This window comes from Sus scrofa, chromosome 5 (genome assembly GCF_054392235.1).
Source record: "Sus scrofa isolate SSC_HxYL_T2T_F1_AM1 chromosome 5, Sscrofa_HxYL_maternal_Yorkshire_Landrace_v2.0, whole genome shotgun sequence".
Taxonomy (NCBI): Eukaryota; Metazoa; Chordata; class Mammalia; order Artiodactyla; family Suidae; genus Sus; species Sus scrofa.
In genome coordinates, this window is record NC_139387.1 from 25,114,983 (window position 1) to 25,136,735 (window position 21,753).

At 42.5% G+C, this 21,753-nt stretch overlaps 1 protein-coding gene and 1 long non-coding RNA gene across 20 annotated transcripts in view; one reads left to right on the top strand and one right to left on the bottom strand.

Annotated features, from left to right (window-relative positions):
* SARNP (SAP domain containing ribonucleoprotein) overlaps window positions 1-21,753 on the bottom strand; it is a 63,103-nt gene that overhangs the window by 15,750 nt on the left and 25,600 nt on the right. For 3 of the 19 annotated variants that reach the window (XM_084956096.1, XM_084956103.1, XM_084956092.1), the window contains one exon: window positions 1,452-3,040. The exons of the other annotated variants lie outside the window; for them this stretch is intronic. In XM_084956096.1, coding sequence (XP_084812222.1) covers window positions 2,927-3,040 — 114 coding nt within the window. In that variant the 3' untranslated portion in view covers window positions 1,452-2,926. Of the gene's footprint in view, window positions 1-1,451; window positions 3,041-21,753 lie in introns of those variants that run through there. 19 annotated transcript variants of the gene reach the window in all.
* On the top strand, window positions 8,050-17,750 carry LOC146403271 (uncharacterized). The gene is made up of 2 exons (XR_014803392.1): window positions 8,050-14,312; window positions 14,654-17,750. It is a non-coding gene; the product is annotated as an uncharacterized LOC146403271 (long non-coding RNA).

Consider the following 21,753-nt stretch of genomic DNA (forward strand, 5'->3'; position numbering starts at 1 on the left):
TCTTTAGCTCCTTGCTGACAGGTTTTGATTCATGGGATGGTGAGACCCATCTGAGGGAAATTACCTCGATCAAAACGCATCTCTCTCTGCATTCATCAGGCCAGTGCTCCCCCAGGCCATGCTCAAGTGCACAAATGGGGTTGTGCATCTGCAGGCAGCACTGACCTCTCTAGCTCAGTGTCATACACATTTGCAAACCCTTCCCTTCTTCATTCCTCCCCCACTTCCCTCCCGCAAACCCTCAACCACTAACAAATCTTTTTTCTTCCCAGGCGTGCTGTGTGGGAAGAACAGTGCTGGAATCTGAAGCACCCTTATTTGCTATCAAGTGAAAAAAAAACGCTTCAAAATACACAACTTGCATCCAGAATCAGATGAGTAATCTGTCCTCACTTAACTAAACACAGGCATTGGATATTCAGATTGATCCATATACTTCACCTTCCCCATTCTCTCACTCAAGACCTAAAGAGCAAGCCAACTGACTGACTGACGCCAATAATCGTAGTGTATACAATCCTCACTCACATCTCCCAATAAGTGCCTTGTTCTTCTTTTCAAAAGTTTTGGTGACAGAAATGAGAAAAAGAATCGTGCAAAAGAAGAGAGAGTCCATATAAACAGCACAAGACAGAAAGCATGATATATATAAAACATGAAATATTTAATATATAATATTATATATATATTTTTTGCCCCCACCCCTTTCCTGGCATGTGGAAATTCCAGGCCAGGGACTGAACTCATGCCACATTAGTGACCCAAGTTGCTGCAGTGACAATGCCAGATCCTTAACCCACTGCACCGCAAGAAAATTCCCATGATAGATTTAATAAAGCCAAATACCCCCATGAATCACTATCACTGTATTTTCTTTTCTTCCTTTTTTTAATTTTAAGTAAGAATTGCAATGTTTTTTACTTTTTTAAATATTTATTTATTTGCTTTTTAGGACCATACCTGTGGCATATGGAGGTTCCCAGGCTCGGGGTCTAATCAGAGCTGCAGCTGCCGGCCTATACCACAGCCACAGCGACACAGGATCTAAGCCTCGTTTGCGACCTACACCACAGCTCACAGCAACGCCAGATCTTTAACCCACTGAGCAAGGCCAGGGATTGACCTACAACCTCACGGTTCCTAATCAGATTCATTTCCACTGTGCTATGACAGGAACTCCACTATCACTGTATTTTCCATCATGGAATAAGATAATTCCAAAATGAACCCTTCAGAAGTCATCTTCAACTTTTCAAAATTTACCTTTCTGCTTCCCTCAGACAATATAAAGAAAATGATATTGGCAAATCCTCAGATAGTATAAAGAAAATAATACCTGCTGAGGGAAAAGTCTGAGACATTCCAGGCTGCTCTGAGATCGAAATTACATATGTGAAAATGCTTAGTACATAGAAACTATCATATAGGTATTCAATAAATGTTAGCCATTATTTCTTTTTTTTTTTAAGCCATTATTTCTACTGCTTCCTTCCAGTCCTTGAACCAAAGTCTGAGACCACCAGCAAAACTGTGAAGCTAACAATGTCATTCAGAACAGTAACTGGACAAAACCACGGTTTTCTCTACCAGGTACTATTAACCACCTCCTCTTCTTCTCTTTCTGGGACCCTAAAAAAACACTGTCAGGCTTTACTGATTTCATCATTCCTAATAATTAATGACTATAAAAAGGGATATCTATAAGGAAATGTCAGAAAGAATTGAGCAAGGATTCGACCTCCAACTCTGAGGACCAATACCAGATACTCTAAAAACCCCTGAAGGACTGCTTTTCACTGAATTAGTTTCTATCAACATTCTCACTAACACTGAAACCATAAAATTAAATCATTCATTCACTAATCATTCAAATATTCACCGAGAGTCTACCATGGGTCAGGCACTGTTCCAACATTGGGAATAGAGATAAAACAAAGATCCTTAACCTCAGAGTTCCTGTTTTGGTGCAGCAGAAATGTATCCAACTAGTATTCATGAGGATGTGGGTTCAACCCCTGGCCTCACTCAGTGGGTCAGGGATCTGGCGTTGCCGTGAGCTGTGGTGTAGGTCATAGACATGGCTGGATCCCTTATTGTTGTGGCTGAGGTGTAGGCCAGCAGCTGCAGCTCCGATTCGGCCGCTAGCCTGGGAATTTCCATATGCCTCAGTGCAGCCCTAACAAAAAAAAAAAGATCCTTAACCTCATGTGGTTTATGAATTCACAATTGAGTTCCTATAAAGATGTGTGCCACTGTTCATTACATACTCCATTATGAGGGCCCAGGGGGAAATCTTCTGATTTCCAGACCCAAAAGAATTATGTGTCTGCTGAGCAACTTTAGAGTTTTTTACCTCCTGAATTCTGAATCACTGTAAACAGTACAACTGTGTTTTCCTCTTTCTACTGATTAATATAAAGTTTGGAGCAAAATGTGTGGCCTGTCTGTGGCAACTGGTTTTGAAAATACTTCTATTATAAAGGAGAAGCCAGGAGTTCCCATCGTGGCGAAGTGGTTAACGAATCCAACTAGGAACCATGAGGTTGCGGGTTCGGTCCCTGCCCTTGCTCAGTGGGTTGACGATTCGGCATTGCCGTGAGCTATGGTGTGGGTTGCAGACGTGGCTCGGATCCCACGTTGCTGTGGCTCTGGTGTAGGCCAGAGGCTACAGCTCCAACTTGACTCCTAGCCTGGGAATCTCCATATGCCGCGGGAGCGGCCCAAGAAATAGCAAAAAAAAGAAAAAAAAAAAAGAAAAAAAAAAAAGAAAAAAGAAAAAAGAAAGGAGAAGCCAGAAGTATTGACGTGGGAGAGAAACCTAAGATCAAGAGATGGAGATCAGGACTTCCCTCTGTGGCTTAGCGGGTTAAGAACCTGACTAATACCCATGACGATGTGGGTTTGATCTCTGGCCTTGCTCAGTGGGTTAAGGATCCGGTGTTGCCTGAAGCTGCGGTGCAGGTCGCAGATGAAGCTTGGATCCAGGACTGTGATGGCTGTGGCATAGGACGGGAGCTGCAGCCCCAATTCGACCCCGAGCCTGTAAAAATCAACCATAAAAAGAAAAAAGGAAAAAAAGAGAGAGAGAGATGGAGATCAAACACCCTGATCCAGAGGTAGAAGCTTAGAAGACAAGATGAAGTACAGTTAGTCACGAAGTTTCTGCTGGTCCTTTAAGAACTTATTTTTCTCTAAATATAGTGGGATTCATTTTTTAAGAAAAACTTCAATGCCCAAAAAAGAAAAAAGAGAGAAGTACTAGGTTATAGCTATATAGTTTTATTTTTATTTATTTATCCCCCCCCCTTTTTTTGCTTTTTAGGGCCACACCTGCAGCATATGGAGGCTCCCAGGCTAGGGGTCTAATAGGAGCCAGAGCTGCTGGCTTACACCAGAACCACAGCAATGCAGGATCCAAGCCGAGTCTGCAACCTACACCACAGCTCACGGCAACACGAGATCCTTAACCCACTGATCAAGGCAAGGGATCGAACCCGCAATCTCATGGTTCCCAGTCGGATTCCTTTTCTCTGTGCCACGACAGGAACTCCTATTTTTTAGCCACACCTGCAGCATATGGAAGTTCCTGGGCTGGGGGTCCATTCAGAGCTGCATCTGGGGCCTACGCCATAGCCATGGCAACATCGCATCCTCATCCCACTGAGCAAGGCCAGGGATCAAACAGGCACCCTTATGGAGAGACTACATTGGGTCCTCAACCTGCTGAGCCACAACAGTAACTCACCATAGCTAGAAAATTTTTTTTTTGTCTTTCCTAGGCCTGCTCCCGCTGCATATGGAGGTTCCCAGGCTAGGTCTAATTGGAGCTGTAGCCACCGGCCTATACCAGAGCCACAGCAACATGGGATCCGAGCCGCATTTGCAACCTACACCACAGCTCATGGCAATGCCAGATCCTTAACCCACTGAACAAGGCCAGGGATCAGTCCCGCAACCTCATGGTTCAGAGTCGGATTCGTTAACCACTGCGCCACGACGGGAACTCTGCATAGCTAGAAATTTTTAATTTAAGGTCCCTGACAAGAATTTCCATAGCACATACATTATAGTGAAGAATTAAGTCCCAAGAGGAAGATCAAATGCAACAACTGGCAGTCTTGAGTATCAGTTACTTTCTAAAGTGACTGCCTTCTTGGGAGTTGCTGTCATGGCTCAGTGGTTAACGAATCCGACTAGGAACCATGAGGTTGTGGGTTCGATCCCTGACCTTGCTCAGTGGGTTAAGGATCTGACGTTGCCATGAGCTGTGGTGTAGGTTGCAGACGCGGCTCAGATCCCATGTTGCTGTGGCTCTGGTGTAGGCCGGTGGCTACAGCTCCAATTAGACCCCTAGCCTGGGAACCTCCATATGCCATGGGTGAAGCCCTAGAAAAAGATAAAAAAAAAAAAAAATAATAAAATAAATAAATAAAGTGATTGCGTTCTTATGACAGGTAAAATCTCTACCCAAAATGGAGTTCCAGCTTTTTCTTCCAAACCCAACTTATATCTTCAAGATTCAAATTCAAGTGAACATTTTTCAAAACTTGCTAATTTTATCCTAAATATAATAAAGAATACTGCTTCAAGCCAGTGTGCTAGAGTTACTTGCTCTGCCAAAAGAGTCCACTTTATTAGCACCCCATGGGCTATATGTTAAAAGCATTTACCTTCCTCAATCTTATTACCAGTGCCCTCTGGATCATAAAGAGAAACTAGGAAAAACAAAACAGTGACCCAAATGTAACCAACCAAGGCTTATTTAGAGAATTTGAACTCAGTAAATTCCAAAACACAAAGTAAGAATGTTTAATCAATTCAAATAAGAGATATCCACACTATTCTCATAGGAAACCAAAAGAATTCACCAAACCAGGTATTTTTCCTGGTCAGTATAATAAGTTCACTCACTCACTATCCCTTCTTATACTACATGTGAAAAGCAGAAATTTCAATCTAAACAATTCAGTAAGAGATATCCTTATAAGTAGAAAGGGGCATTTCAGGAAAACTCAGGTACTGCTATGAGTTGGAATGGGCCCTTCTCCTACAGCTGTTTCAATGACTGAGCTATTGTTCACTTTCAACACAGTTCAATGTAAGAACATCATATATATTCCCATCAGGACCTAAACCGTGCCATTTATTTACCCCACTTTAAGTTATTTTTCTTAGAAGTCTTTTCCCCAGAGTGATGGAAGAGAGGCTGACAATGAACTAGGATGATCACAGTTTCCAAAGAAGGAACAAACAACTGCCCCCCCTTTTAAGTGATTTACCATATTAAGATGTTAATAGTTCAAAGGCCAATATGATTTTCCAAGGGAATGTAAGGTAAGAGTGGGGCAAAAAGGAAGAGAGGGAGCCTTCTGGTGACTTTCCTTTCACTGCCACGTGACTGATGGCAGGATGAAAAGCAGAGCCTGGGGGCTTTCAGGCGCTGGTAGATTAATAATGACATGGCCTTGACTTCCCAGAGGTAAAGGTTATGAAACACTCCAGGGTGAGTAGGCTTCCAATTTCATACTCTCAGGGTGAATGACAGCAACTGATGGTTTTTCTCTCAGAAACACTTCAATGCTTAAACACACAGCTGTCACCTCCCTGCCCCAGTTTCTGAAATTCATTTCAACATGTTTATTCCTGACCCTTTATGCCCGCCAGACCAGAACATGGGATAGTCCTAAAAAATCAACACATGGCCTAAGCAGGACTAAAGGGAAGGGTTGAACTAGCATAGGGTACGCCTTCTAAGCACATCCAAAGTAAAGAGATACTCCAAAACCCCCACACATACACATGTCTCCCAATACAAGGATCTTACCTACTTACCCCCGCCCCCTTTTTCAGCTGCACTTGCAGCATATGGAGGATCAAATATGAGCCAAAGCTGAGACCTACGCCACAGCTGCAGTAACACTGGATCCTTAATCCACTGCACCACATCAGGAACTTCAATCTTACCTACTCTTTAACAATCTTTTAATTGTTGAGATCAGGATCAATTTTCTAGGGCCAGAGGGTATCAGGAACTGTAAAGCTACACCAGAACTAGAGACTACCAAGAATAGCATCTCCTCCTATCTTTATAGTATTTGAAACCCTGGTACATAGTTCACAACCAAACACTCTTCTAAGTCACTAGCTCCCATCACTTTTTCTCTCTTGTCCATATCAAGTTTTTTCCCCCAACCCCCACTCCTCTCCAACCCCAGAGGAGGTCGTCTCGGTCTTGCTCTAGCTGATTGTAGGACAAAGCAAGGAAGGTGGAGGAAATGAAGGCTTCACACTTGAGACCCCTGGAAACCAAGTTTCTATTAAAAGTCACCACCTCCCTCTCTTAAAAGCCAGGAAGCTGCTGCTTTTAAGGATAAACGATGCAGAGCTTGGCAGAAATGTCAAAAAGTCAGTAAAGGGAAGCTAAAAACTTTGTGAGGGGAGGTGAATTCTGTCTTAGCTAAAATATACAGAGAATGAAGGACAACAGTAACCCGAGTATTCAGAAATTTAGGAAAAAAACAAAAAAACAAAAAAATTAGGAGTTCCCGTCATGGCGCAGTGGTTAACGAATCCGACTAGGAACCATGAGGTTGCGGGTTCGATCCCTGGCCTTGCTCAGTGGGTTAACGATCCAGCGTTGCCGTGAGCTGTGGTGTAGGTTGCAGACGCGGCTTGGATCCCGCGTTGCTGTGGCTCTGGTGTAGGGCGATGGCTACAGCTCCGACTGGACCCCTAGCCTGGGAATCTCCATATGCCGCGGGAGCGGCCCAAGAAATAGCAAAAAGACAAAAAAAAAAAAAAAAACCCAGAAATTTAGGGTAAGCACTAGGAAAACAGATTCTTTTCATTTGAAATATTTTAATATGCAGATTTCTGGCTTCACTCTGCTCTAAAGAGCCCACAGGAGTTCCGTTGTGGCTCAGCAATAATGAACCCAACTAGTATCCATGAAGACTCAGATTCAATCCCTGGCCTTGCTCAGTGGGTTAAGGATCCTGTGTTACCATGAGCTATGGTGTAGGTTGCAGAGTCAGCTCGGATCCCACATTGCTATAGCTGTGGCATAGGCAAGGCAGCTGTAGCTCAGATTAGACCCCTAGCCTGGGAACTTCCATATGTCGCTAGTGCAGCCCTAAAAAGACAAAAAAAGAAAGAAGAAGAAGAGGAGCCTAAGGAACCTCTGTTGAACCTTACGTGCAGCAATAGTTTGGAATAATTATGAATAGCTTTGAGAAGTATAAACAACAACAACAACAAAACTTGCCATCGCCAAGAGCAAATGAGGCTGCTACTCCAATTTCCCTCCAAAAGTACTAGAGGCCTTCCAAAAAAGCTTATGCTTCCTACAAACAGGTTATCTCAGCTGCAGGAATGTGAAGGGAAAAAGAAAGCTATTAAGTCATCACAGCAGGCTCTTAGGTGCACACCTGTCTTGCTGCCTTCCTAGAATTCAAATAGAGGAACAGAGACTCTTACCAGAGGAGTTCAATACTGGAAGAATATGCCAAAACAAGATTAGGGGAGTTCTCATCATGGCACAGAGGAAACAAATCTGACTAGGAACCACGAGGTTGCAGGTTTAATCCCTGGCCTCGCTCAGTCAGTTAAGGATCCGGTGTTGCCATGAGCTGTGGTGTAGGTCGCAGATGCGGCTCAGATTCTGTGTTGCTGTGGCTGCGGCATAGGCAGCAGCTGTAGCTCCGATCTGACCCCTAACCTGGCAACCTTCATATGCCTCGGGTTCAGCCCCCAAAAAACAAAAACAAAAAACAAAAAAAACAAGATTAGGGAACACCTCAAGTATGTGGGGAAAAGAGAGAGGCAACCAAGTTCAATAACACAAAGGTTTTTTTGTTTTGTTTTTTTTCCCTATAGAAAGGATACAGAGAAAGAGGGTAGTATTAATAAAGTGGAGGACAGGAGAACAGATGGCTTATGTCTTAAGGCTCATGTGTTTTGCTTGTTCGTCTAGGGCACTGAAGAGGTCAATCACATAAGCTCTCTCATCTTGGAGGTATGTTCTTTTCCAGTATGAGCGTGGTAGTAGAATTTTTTTTTTTTTTGCTTTTCAGGGCTGCACCTGTGGCATATGGAAGTGCCCAGGCTGGGGGTCAAATTGGAGCTTCAGCTGCAGCCACATCAACAAAGGATCCGAGCTGCAAGGCAACCTACACTACAGCCCAGGGAAACGCTGGATCCTTAACCCACTGAGCAAGGTAAAGGACTGAACCTGCATCTTCATGGATACTAGTCAGGTTTGTTATCACTAAGCCACAATGGGAACTCCATGTGGTAAAAATTCTTTAACTGCCTCCTCTACTCTATACCCCAATAAATACTTCCTAATATCCAGACACCAAGCATTTCAAATATAATCTTTTTCTCAACAACACATCTTCACTGCTAGGGATTTAAAGATTCAATATTTGATACAAACTCCAAATGCAGAACACTCTGAAAATACATTTCTATATCTGTCCTAAGAATTTGCTGTTGAGATGAGAAGGTAAAAATGGGTTAAACACTATCTTTACAAATATGAGAAAAGAGTAGCAAAGGAAAGAAATGGGAGGAAAGGAGTTAACATTTCCCAGATATTAACAAGAGACCTGAGATTTTCTTAAAAACAAGGCCTTTATGGAGTTCCCATGTGGCACAGTATGTAAAGGACATCACTACCAAGTACCTTCTTATAAAACATCTCACAATCCGATGCCCTGTCTCATCCCCATCTCTGTCTCCAAAATACTAAAGGAATTTTATCTGACCTGCTTCAGCTTTAAGGTATAAAAAGTAATGTTACTATCTTGGTGAGTATATAAAAAAAGTGAACTATCATGTTATTATTAAACCTTACTTGAATTTAACACATACTTTTTTTTTAAATAAAATGGTACGTCTCCTTATCAATGTCAGCCCAAAAAATAGTATCACTCAATTATTAGGCTCCAAGTATAAAAATACATCTTACATATTCCTATACTGCTACGGTTCTTACATCATGAGGAGCCTTTGAACACCAAAATTTTATACCCCCTCAAAGAAAATCACAACACATACCCAAAAGCCCCAAACCAAAACAGAAAATATCCCACATTTTTCCTCCCACATGGATTTTGAAGGACAGATAGACTTGGATTCAGATAGTTAGCTCACATTTCACCACCGCCAGGGAGAGTATCTGGGAGGGATCAAATAGATACTGCTCTGCTTAAACAGCCAGGCCAGCTAATGGTCACCCCAAAATTAGTCATACAACTAGACACACAATCAGATATAATATGACTTACAGGTGGGTTTTAAAAAAGAGTGGCACTTTTAAAAACTGGCACTCAGAAAATGATCCCACCCCAAGAACTTGGCTGGTAAAACCAGCTGAAGGTATTTAAGAATAAAACAGACTCAACAGAATGCAGTAGTCCCCTCCCTTCCCCCTATGTTTACTCTTGGGGAAGAGACAAAATGGGAACCACAGAGAGGCGTAAAACTTGCTTTTTATCAAATTCATCAGTTCTGACATGTTCTAAGAAGGAATGGAAAGACATCAGCGGCGGTGGGGCATCAACGAGAGGAGATAGAAAAGTTGAGTTTTTTCTTATTAGAAACTTTCTAACATTTAGTTCTTTGGTTCAAACTCAATGAATGAAGTCAGAGAGAGAAAAATAAAATGAAATGGTACAAGATCCTAGAGATCTCAACCAGGTACTTTAGGGAAGTACAACCCTCTAATAGAAATTTCTCAAAGATCCAATTTACAGTGAACAGGGCAAGGAGTTCCCACTGTGGTGCAGTGGTTAACGAATCCAACTAGGAACCATGAGGTTGCAGGTTCAACCACTGGACTTGCTCAGTAGGTTAAAAGGATCTGGTGTTGCCATGAGCTGTTGTAGGTCGCAGACTCAGCTCGGATCCTGCATTGCTATGGCTGTGGTGTAGGCCAGTGGCTACAGCTCTGATTAGACCCCTAGCCTGGGAGCCTCCGTATGCCGTGGGAGCAGCCCTAGAAAATGGCAAAAAGACAATAAATAAATAAATAAATAAAAATACAGTGAACAGGGCAAAACACCTGCAATAAATGACAATATAGCACCAAAAATCTCACCTTGCTTCCCCAAATTTTTAAATCTTTTCCTCTAAACTGCTCAATTTATACTCCTAACATTTCTTGCCTAATTTTTTTTCTCATCAACAGCCAGGTAAAAAAGTGTGGGTCTGAGGTTTAGGGCATAAGAGGGTGGGTAGAAGTTGAACAAAGAAAACCTGACTCCTATTTCTCAAGTTAAAATTAGAATACATTTTCAACTGTCCTGGGCAGAAGAGAAAAATTCCATTCTGCCTCTTTGCTCTTCCGAATTCCTATAGCCAAGAGGTTCAACAGCAGTTGAATGGCACACATAATGACATCATTGATTGGAACCATAATAGAAGGGAGTGAGAAGAGCGGGTAGGGGGGAAAGTGTGAAGGGAGGGAGGTAAAGATGTATTTGTGTTACTGACAAAAGACAAGTTCTGTTCCTCAGCAGGGACAAATGAAGAACCAGATGAGGGGATAAACTGAGGTCAGAGCGTTTTCCCTATTGTCTCCTCTTTAAACAGTTCCTTCACCACTCCCTCAAGGTTTGTTCCAATGGACGGACAGAGAAACAGCAGCGTGTGTGTTTTTCTATTAGAAGAGGAGGCAGAAGAACAAGAAAAAAGCCAAACATATATTTTCAAATTATTATGAATTAGAAGGTGATTTAAAGGACTGGTTAGATTTTAGCAGAGCCCTAAAATGTTCCAGAAATGCTAAGGATTATGTGGAGTTGAGTCTGGGCTATTCTGAAATTCACCTTCTCTGGTAGCCATTCTCAACTGCCATCTCTATCTACTATACAACCTGTTCTTACCTTCTTTTCTTGTTGGTTAATGTACATTAAAAGAAAGAATTTTTCAAGTGGAAGAGTCATTTTGGGGGCAGATGACAGCCTAGGATGAAGAAAGGGGAAGAGAAATTCCCTCAAAAGCCCTTATCAATGAAATACAGTAACTAAGAGAATCTACACTGAAGTTTTTTCCATCTACACTCTTACCCCTGCATTTTTCTTGATCTCATGGGGCACCATGAGAAAAGGAAACAGAGAATTAAGTGTTGCACTAAGTACTGCTGCTTGAGTATATATGTGGGTGGAAAGACCCAAACCTACTCAGCATGCTACTTTTCCAACTTATCCTGGGACCTTAATCTTCTACTATTACCCCGTTTAAAAAATATTCTACCAAACTCCTTACCATAGCTTGTGGTTCCTCAGTTCCATGTTGACAATGTCCTATGCACGGTCCCACGGTTCTTCCTTTTGAAAAGGTTTATACACATCCCTAAACTCTAACAAATCCCAATTATAGACCCTCTGAGAAGGCTAGTGATCAAATAAGTTCTGAATCTATAGTATGAAATTCCTTCTCTCCACATCCCACTACCTAACCTCTATACCCAAAACTCACTGCTGAGAGGAGAAACAGCCAACATTCTCTGTTTATTTCAGATGGTGGAAGGGAATCTTAATAGACTCAAACAGGCCCTCCGGAAGAGAGTGAATGGAGACATACCCAACATCGGATAGCCACAATGAAATTTGCATGTGAGGGCACAATGGTGACCCCCTGTGCTTGGAACTAACTCTTTGTCCCAGCTTCCTCTTTGATAACACATTTTAGCAACAAGCACCTCAAAAACAAGGCAAGTCCAATATCTCATTGGTGGTTCACCCCCAACCAATGGTGAGCAAAAATATATAATTATACAAAAGATTCATGAAACTAATGACTGCAGCCACTCAAGAATCTTCTAGCTACCAGCCTCAGCAACAATTTAGGCAGTAGAGTGTTATTTGTTTTCAACTGTTTTATATATACACACATATACATATATACATGTATATGGGGGGGAGCTCTTTTTAGGGCTGTACTTGTTCTAAAAAATTTCCAGGTTAGGGGCTGAATCGGAGTTGTAGCTGCTGGGCCACCCCACAGCTCAAGGCAACACCAGATCCACAGCCCACAGAACAAGGCCAAGGACTGAACCCAAGTCCTCATGGTTGCTAGTCGGATTTGATACCTCCGAGGCACAATGGCAACTTCTTATTCTTTTTTTTGTTGTTGTTGCACCTACAGCATGTGGAAGTTCCAGGGATCAAACCTTCGCCACAGCAGTGACCAGAGCTGCTGTAGTGACACCACCAGATTCCTTAACCCACTGCACCGTAAGAGGACTCCCTCAACTTTTTAACATTCTAACACTGTGTAACACAGAATATTCATCAGGGAAGAAAACTGGCAAAATCACAAACATGGAAAAAGTAGCTTTTAAGGTTTACAGGCCTTAAGATAACCCACTAGGACAATTACCTATATAAAGAACTGCAAGTAAGGAAAATTCATTAATGTCCTAGTAGAGACATAAGGAGGACATGCTAAGGTCACTATTTTCTACCACTAATAAAGAATCAAAAAGCAGTAACACATGTCTCCCACATTCTCAGGGAGGGAGAAGAGTATAAATAAACCATACTCCAGTTTTCTGCTTAGTGTCTGAGCCAGGTTTTTTTGTTTGTTTTAAATACCTAGTAGTTTTTCTTGTAACTTCCTAGAAGTATCAAGTTTCACTTTCCCCAAATGTGTCAATGTTTGAATAACAAAAAAATCCAATCCACTCAAATTAGATACATCAGTTAACAATTTATCTCCTAAGCCCAGACTTAGTTATTACCAAAACTAATGTCTTATGACCATCACATATTAACTGAGCTGGCTTCCCATCTATTTTCCTAATCCATTACTTTTAGAGATGAATTTCTTATATGTCAGGCCAAGTCCTTCACCTAGAGGACTGACCAAAATACTACTTCTCTTCAGAGGCATGGAAAACTAACTGACAAAGAAAAAAACAACAACCAGTCAAGCACAAGACCGAAAACTTAGCTGGTGATCAATCAGAACCAACCAGCAGGCAGAGGTTATTTATCTGGGTTTTGTTTTGTTTGAGGGGGTGGGAGGCTTCTCAGCCCACAGTCACCATGAGGCTTATATGAGAAAAGGCACGACGCCATTCTATCCTCAAGTAGTCCAAAGAGTTGGAGGGGACAATTTACAGCCTCTTGTGTAAAAAATGTCTATAAATGCCAGTGCCATTCTTTGCCCTGTCACTTCCCATTATCCTAAACCAACAGGATTCTATTCACTGAGACTTGAGCTGGAAACATGAACGGACAGGCCTTTCTTGGGCAGGGGGAAAGGGGGAAGATGACTGGGGGTGGGGTGGGGGGAAGAGCCAGATTTCTTTAAGTTTCTGTGTCCTGCCTAATGTGTATAGTACTAGTGGGGCTGAAAACGGAAATATATGAGCAGTTGTGCAAAAGTCTGCCTGGGAAGAATTGCAGAAATTTGATACCCTCAAATGTGCAATATGCTGAAACCATGTATCTAAAATTTGAAGAGGAGATGGTCAGATTGTGACAGTTAAACCAACAAGCAATCAGGGCCTTAAGCTGGATCAAGCAAACACAAACTCCATGCAATGAGATGACAGGAGGTGGGTCTCTCATTGCTCTTTTTGGGACACCAGGATGAAGAGGAATCTCCACACCACCTAGTAGCCTCCGCTATTTGCACCAATCTAAATGAACAAAATCTGTGCTTAGAGAATTCTAAAACTTAAGACAGATGACCAAATTACACAGGAGGAGGCTATAATGGAACCCAGGACAAGGAGGACATAAGTGTGCTGATCTGGTAGTTCCACAAATACCACTAACTTCTGGCTGGCCAAATACTAGGTAGCAAATCATTTTTGGTGATAAAGAACTGTTAAACTCAAGCCTGTGAACCAAGCAACTCTTACTGAGAATACAATCGTTACAATTTCAGGATTTGCATCTAAAACACAAAGTTCTAGGAGGAAAAAAAAAAAAAATACTTGAAAAAAAGAACTTTTCCTTTCTTTTTTTTTTTTTGGCAGCGTCTGTGGCATGTGGAACTTCCTGGGCCAGGGACTGATCCTTTGCCACTGTAGCAACTTGAACTACGGCAGTGACAATGCCAGATCCTTAACGGGCTGCACCACAGGGAACTCCAAGACTTACTTATCTCTTATTCCCTTTCTTCCAACTTCTCTCCTCCTACAGATTCACTCTGGGCTATGGAACAGTAATCCAAGTATGTGGTTTGATAAAGGATTTCTACACTACTTTCAAGTATGAAAGCTGTGTGGGAGATATAAGCTAGACCTGAGTTGTCCAATACACATGTCTATTTAAATTTAAAATAATTAGGGAGTTCCCGTCGTGGCGCAGTGGTTAACGAATCCGACTAGGAACCATGACGTTGCGGGTTCGATCCCTGGCCTTGCTCAGTGGGTTAACGATCCGGCGTTGCCGTGAGCTGTGGTGTAGGTTGCAGACGCGGCTCGGATCCTGCGTTGCTGTGGCTCTGGCGTAGGCCGGTGGCTACAGCTCCGATTCAACCCCTAGCCTGGGAACCTCCATATGCCGCGGGAGCGGCCCAAGAAATAGCAACAATAACAACAACAACAACAAAAAAAAAAAGACAAAAGACAAAAAAAAAAAAAAAAAAAAAAAAAAAAAAAAAAAAAAAAAAATAAATTTAAAATAATTAGGAGTTCCCTGGTTGCCTATTGGTTAAGGGTTCGGCACTGTCACTGCTGTGGCTTGGGTTTCACAACTTGGCCCAGGAACTTCCACGTGCCAATAAATAAATAAAAAAAGAATAAAAATTAAAAATAATAAAATAATTAAAGAGTTAAAAATTCAGTTCCTCAGTCATACCAGCTACATTTCAAGTGATCAGTAACACATGTGGTGAATAACTATAGTATGGGCATACCTTGTCTTAGTGTTCTTTGATTTATCACACATCGCAGATATACTTATTGTCTTTCCTAGGGCCGCACCCACAGCATATGGAGGTTCCCAGGCTGGGGTCCAGAGCCACAGCAACGCGGGATCTGAGCCATGTCTGCACCTACACCACAGCTCATGGCAACGCTGGATCCTTAACCCACTGAGCAAGACCAGGGACTGAACCTGCAACCTCATGATTCCTAGTCAGATTTACAAACCACTGAGCCACGACGGGAACTCCCAGATATATTTTTTATACATTGTAAAGTCTGCAGCAACCCTGCAGTTAAGCAAGTCTACTGGAGCCATTTTTTTCCAATAGCATTTGCTCACTTCATGTCTCTGTCACATGTTGGTAATTCTTTCAATATTTCAAACCACTTCATCATTATTGTATTTGTTATGGTGATCTGTGATCAGTGTTCTTTGACGTTATTGCTATAATTATTTTGGAGTGTCACAAATCTTGCTCATATAAGACACTGAACTTAATTGATAAATGTGTGTGTACTCTGATTGCCTCACCAAACATCTGTTCCCGTCTCTCCCTCTTCTCGGGGCCCCCTATTTCTTAAGACACAACGATATGGAAATCAGGCCGATTAATAACCTTACAATGGTGTCTAAGTGTTCAAGTCAAAGGAAGAGTTGTGTATCTCTCACTTTAAATCAAAGTCAGAAATAATTACGCTTAGTGAGGAAGGCATGTCAAAAGCTGAGACAGGGAGTTCCCATTGCGGCGCAGCAGAAACAAATCCAACTGGCATCTATGAGGACCCAGGTTCAATCCCTGGCCCCACTCAGTGGGTTAAGGATCTGCGTTGCCATGAGCTACTGTTTAAGTTGCAGATGCAGCTCAGATACTATGTTGCTACAGCTGTGGTGTAGGCTGGCGGCTGCAGCTCCAATTTGACCCCCTAGCCCAGGAACTTCCATATGTCGCAGCTACAGCTGTAAAAAAGAGAAAAAAAAAAAGGAAAAATTCTTAAAGGAAATTAAAAGTGCTATTCCAATGAACATTAGAATGATAAGAAAGCAAAACAGCCTTATTGCTGATGTGAAGAAAGTTTAAATGGTCTCGATAGAAGATCAAACCAGCCATAACATTCTCTCAAACCAAAGCCGAATCCAGAGCAGGGTTCTAACTCTCTTCAATGCTATGAAGGTTGCTGAGAGAGGCGAGAAAGCTGCAGAAATTTGAAGCTAGCAGAGGCTGGGTTCATAAGGTTTGAGTAAAGAAGTCACTTCCATAACCTAAAAGTGCAAGGTGAAGCAGCAAGCACTGATGGAGCAGCTGCAGAAAGTTGCCCAGAAGATCCAACTAAGATTATTAATAAAGATGGCTACACCAAACAACAGATTTTCAATGTAGATTTGTAATAGCCTTATACTAGGAAAAAGATGACATCTAGGACTTTCACAGCTAGAGAGGAGAGGTTAAAGCCTGGCTTCAAGGGACAAACTGACTCTTGTTAGAAGCTAAAGCAGCTTGTCACTTTAAGTTGAAACTAATGCTCATTTACCCATTCTGAAAATCTTAGGGCTCTCCCTGTGCTCTACATGTGCAACAACAAAGCCTAGATGACAGCATATCAGTTTACAACAAGGTTTACTGAATATTTTAAGCCTACCTACTGCTCAGAAAAATATTCCTTTCAAAGTATTACTGCTCACCGACAAGGCACCTGGTCACCCAAGAGCCCTGAAAGAGATGTACAGTGAGATTAATGTTGTTTCCACTACTACGAACAAAACATCCCTTCTTCAGCCTATGGATCAAGGAGTAATTTTGACTTTTATCTTTATTTAAGAAATACTTTTCAGGAGTTCCCGTCGTGGCGCAGTGGTTAACGAATCCGACTAGGAACCATGAGGTTGCGGGTTCGATCCCTGCCCTTGCTCAGTGGGTTAACGATCCGGCGTTGCCGTGAGCTGTGGTGTAGGTTGCAGACGCGGCTTGGATCCCGCGTTGCTGTGGCTCTGGCGTAGGCCGGTGGCTACAGCTCCGATTCAACCCCTAGCCTGGGAACCTCCATATGCCGAGGGAGCGGCCCAAGAAATAGCAACAATGACAACAACAACAAAGACAAAAAAAAAAAAAAGACAAAAGAAAAAAAAAAAAAAGAAATACTTTTCAGGAGTTCCTGTTGTGGCACAGTAGAAACAAATCTGACTAGTATCCATGAGGATGCAGGTTTGATCCTTGGCCTCGCAGAGCAGGTCAGGAATCCGGCGTTGCAGTGAGCCATGGTGTAGGTAGCTCATAGACACAGCTCAGAGCCCGTGTTGCTGTGGCTGTGGTGTAGGCTGGCAGCTGCAGCTCCAATGTGACCCCTAGCTTGGGAACTTCCATATGCTACAGGTAAGGCCCTAAAAAGCAGAAAAAAAAAAAAAAAAAAAAACCCCACAAAAATCAAAAAACAAAAAAAAACCTTTTCATTAGGCTATAGCTGTCATGCAGTGATTCCTTTGATGGATCTGAGCAAAGCAAATTGAAAATCTTCTGGAGTCACCATCCTAGATACCCTTAAGAACATCCGTGGAAAAAGGTACATTCGGAGTTCCCGTCGTGGCGCAGTGGTTAACGAATCCGACTAGGAACCATGAGGTTGCGGGTTCGGTCCCTGCCCTTGCTCAGTGGGTTAACGATCCGGCGTTGCCGTGAGCTGTGGTGTAGGTTGCAGACGCGGCTTGGATCCCGCGTTGCTGTGGCTCTGGCGTAGGCCGGTGGCTACAGCTCCGATTCAACCCCTAGCCTCGGAACCTCCATATGCCGCGGGAGCGGCCCAAGAAATAGCAACAACAAAAAGACAAAAGACAAAAAAAAAAAAAAAAAAAAAAAAAAAAGAAAAAGGTACATTCATGGAAAGAGATAAAATCAACATTAACAGGAATTTAGAAAGAGTTGTTACCAACCCTCACGGATGACTTTGAGGGGCTCAAGACTTCAGGGGAGGAAGTAACTGTAGATGTGGTGAAAACAGCAAAAGAACTAGAATTAGAAGTGGAACCCGAAGATGGGACTGAATTCATGATAAAACTTGAACAGATGAGGAGTTGCTTGTTATGGATGAGCAAAGAGAGGGATTTCTTGAGATGGAATCTGCTCCTGGTGAAGATGCTGTGAAGACTGCTGAAATGACAACAAAGGATTTAGAATGCTACATAAACTTAGTTGACAGAGCAGCAGCAGGGTTGAGAAGATTGACTCCAATTCTGCTGTGGGTAAGATGCTATCAAATAGTGTTGCATGTTAACAGAGAAATCATTTTCGAAGGGGAGAGTCAGTCAATTGATGTGGCAAATCTCACTGTTGTCTCATTTTAGGAAATTGCCATAGTTCCCTCTGAGGTGCAGAGGGTTAAGAACCCAGCTGTGGCAGCTCAGGTTGCTGAGGAGACAGGTTCGATACCCAGTGCAGTGGGTTAAAGGATTTAGCATTGCTGCAGCTCCAGTGGCACAAGTCTCAGCTGTGGCTTGGATTCAATCCCTGGCCCAGGAACTTTCAAATGCTGTGGGTGTGCCCATAAGAAAGAGAGAGAGAGAGAGAGAAAGAAACTGCCATAGCCCCAACCCCCAACCTTCAGTAATCAACACCCTGATCAGTCAGCAGCTGTCAACCTCAAGCGAGATCCTCCACTGGCAGAAAGATTACAACTCACTGAAGGTTCAGATGATAGTTAGCACTTTTTTTATTTGTGACTCACTTTACTGTGGTGGTTGGAATCCACAATATTTGTGAGGTATGCATGCATTAGACAATACAGACTAGAACAATATTCTGTAGAATATTTCCATCATCATGGAAAGTTATACTGGACAATGGTGGTCTAGAGAGCAAAACATCAGGGACATTTTTTAAATGGTTTATGAGGCAAGTTAGAGGAAACCATTGAAATTAGCATAATTCTGAAAAATCAAGATTTATGGTCAATGTAAATGGAACCTATATTCAAAGAGGACATCTCAGAACGTCACAAGCCTCCAAGCAAAACAGGACTTGGAAGACATCATATATATTCTAGCACAGTGCTACTCAAAATGTGGTCTGGGAGTTCCCATTGTGGCTCAGTGGTAAAGAACCTTATTAGTATTCATGAGGACGCTGGTTCGATTCCTGGCCTAGCTCAGTGAGCTAAGGATCTGGCTTTGCCATGAGTTGTGATGTAGGTTACGGATGCAGCTCAGATTTGGCGTTACTATGGCTGTGATGTAGGTCAGTGGCTACGGTTCCAATTTGACCTCTAGCCTGGGAACTTCTTCCATATGCCACAGGTGTGGCCCTAAAAAAAAAAAAAGAAAAAAAAAAAAAAAGTGCCCTCCCTCCTAGTGCTAATCCCCAAACTGTTTGCTACCAGTCTACAATAAGTCCAGAAATTGAGTGTTTAGAAACTTCCAAAATAATTTTAACACTGCTTTGACATTTTTATTACATTTTCTCAAAAGTAGCACTCTACAATGAATTGGAAATTTTTATTTATTTATTTATTTATTTATTTATTTATTTTTGGGTCTTTTTTGCTATTTCTTGGGCCGCTCCCTCGGCATATGGAGGTTCCCAGGCTAGGGGTCCAATCGGAGCTGTGGCCACCAGCCTACGCCAGAGCCACAGCAACTCAGGATCCGAACCGCGTCTGCGACCTACACCACGGCTCACAGCAACGCCGGATCGTTAACCCACTGAGCAAGGGCAGGGACCGAACCCACAACCTCATGGTTCCTAGTCGGATTCGTTCACCACTGCGCCAGGATGGGAACTCCTGAATTGGAAATTTTTAAAATCTAGTCTTGCTACAGAATTTGAGAAGCACTATTACAGAATGTATGAGTAACAAAGAATGTTATTAGAGAAAAGAACTCACAGAGTCAGAGTTCTGCCAATTACCGTTATCACATTTTAACTTTTCAGAATTTAAAATGGGAACTGAGATCTTATCAACAATCAACTAAAGCACAGAAGTTAATTGACACAAAGTTATAAAGCCAGTCGGCCTACAGAACTGAACTAAGGAAGAAAAGCCACATTTATTGAGGGTCGAAGTGTTATTTATTTGCCAAGCCCACAGCTTTGGAAATTCCCAGGTCAGAGACTGAACTACACCACAGTAGTAACCACAGCTACAGCAGTGACAATGCCAAGCCATTAGGGAACTCTAAAGTGTCACTATTTTAGAAAATTACAAATGTAGAGCTATTTATTCTTTGCAAACAGGGTATTAGGTATTAGGTATTACTCCTAATATCAGTTTTATATTTGAGAACCAAAGAAATTTAGTAATTTGCTTAAAGTCCCAAAATTTACTCAAAATTAATAAATGTATCTCTTCATATTTTATTCGCCCTCCTATGGAGGCTTAAACAGGTCAAATATAGAGAAAGATCCCAGGGAAGGGAAAAGAAAAAGACTGATATCCTTGTATAACTCAAGCGGACAGTAGAGTGAGGAACACATTCCTCCAGGAATGTGTCCATATAAGCTTCATAACTAGAAGGATATAGGATGTTCAATTTTAATGGAACACATAATGTATGGCTGTTAGCATAACTGATGCTACCTTGGGTCCACTCGGTTCCTCCTGTCCTTCCACTGACCCTACATAAGGCTGTACTGTGCAGTAAATCTCTTCTCTGTCATCAATGGCTTTGTTGTTAATAGATACTGTTTAATGATCATTAGGTCTGGGTGGCCTCTATTCTCTGGTAGTCTCTGAACAACAATGAAGACCTTTGTTGACATATTCTTGGTACCCATGAGACTAGTTGCCCATTCATAAATCTTAACTTGGCAATGCATTTCCTGTTTCTAAGCATATAAACCCCCAACCCTGGGTTAACTATGAAATTGGTCCAATGGCTCCTTAGCAGTGCAAAGTGCAGCTGCATATGTTTCTGGATTGTCATCTAATTGATCCTATCCTATGAGTAAGTTACCTTACAATAAACAGACCCACTGATGATATGTAACTCCCTCTCTCTGGAGTTCCCGTCGTGGCTCAGTGGTTAACAAATCCAACTAGGAACCATGAGGTTGCAGGTTGGATCCCTGGCCTCGCTCAGTGGGTTAAGGATCTGGCATTGCCGTGAGCTGTGGTGTAGGTTGCAGATGCAGCTCGGATACCGTGTTGCTGTGGCTGTGGCATAGGCCGGTGGCTACAGCTCCGATGTGACCCCCTAGCCTGGGAACCTCCATATGCCTTGGTTGCGGCCCTAGAAAAGACAAAAAGATGGAAAAAAAAAAAAGATACCTTCTCAGTTCAGTGGGTATAGCTTTTGTTCTCAGTCCCCCAATCCACAAACTCATACAATCCCCTAGAGGAGCGAAGTTATTGCTGAGATTCTCCGATACTATGTTTCATAAATATACAGAAGGAGCTAGATAATAACCAGGGCCACGATCTAAGGTACCCTTCCCTTTGATCATCTAGTAAAACACAAATAACTTTTTTTTTTGGGGGGGGGGGAGGGGCTGCATCTGTGGCATGCAGAAGTTCCCAAGCCAGGGATCAAACCCATGTCACAACATAACCAAGGCCACAGCAGTGACAACACAAGATCCTTAACCCACTAAGCCACAAGGGAACTCCAAATAACAACCGAGTTTTGATTTATAATTCTTCCCAATTAAGCTACATGTGGTTTAAGAATCATGTAAGAATCTGGAGTTCCCGTTGTGGCGCAGTGGTTAACGAATCCGACTAGGAACCATGAGGTTGCGGGTTCAATCCCTGCCCTTGCTCAGTGGGTTAATGATCTGGCATTGCTGTGAGCTGTGGTGTAGGTCGCAGACGCGGCTCGGATCCCGTGTTGCTATGGCTCTGGCGTAGGCTGGTGGCTACAGCTCCAATTGGACCCCTAG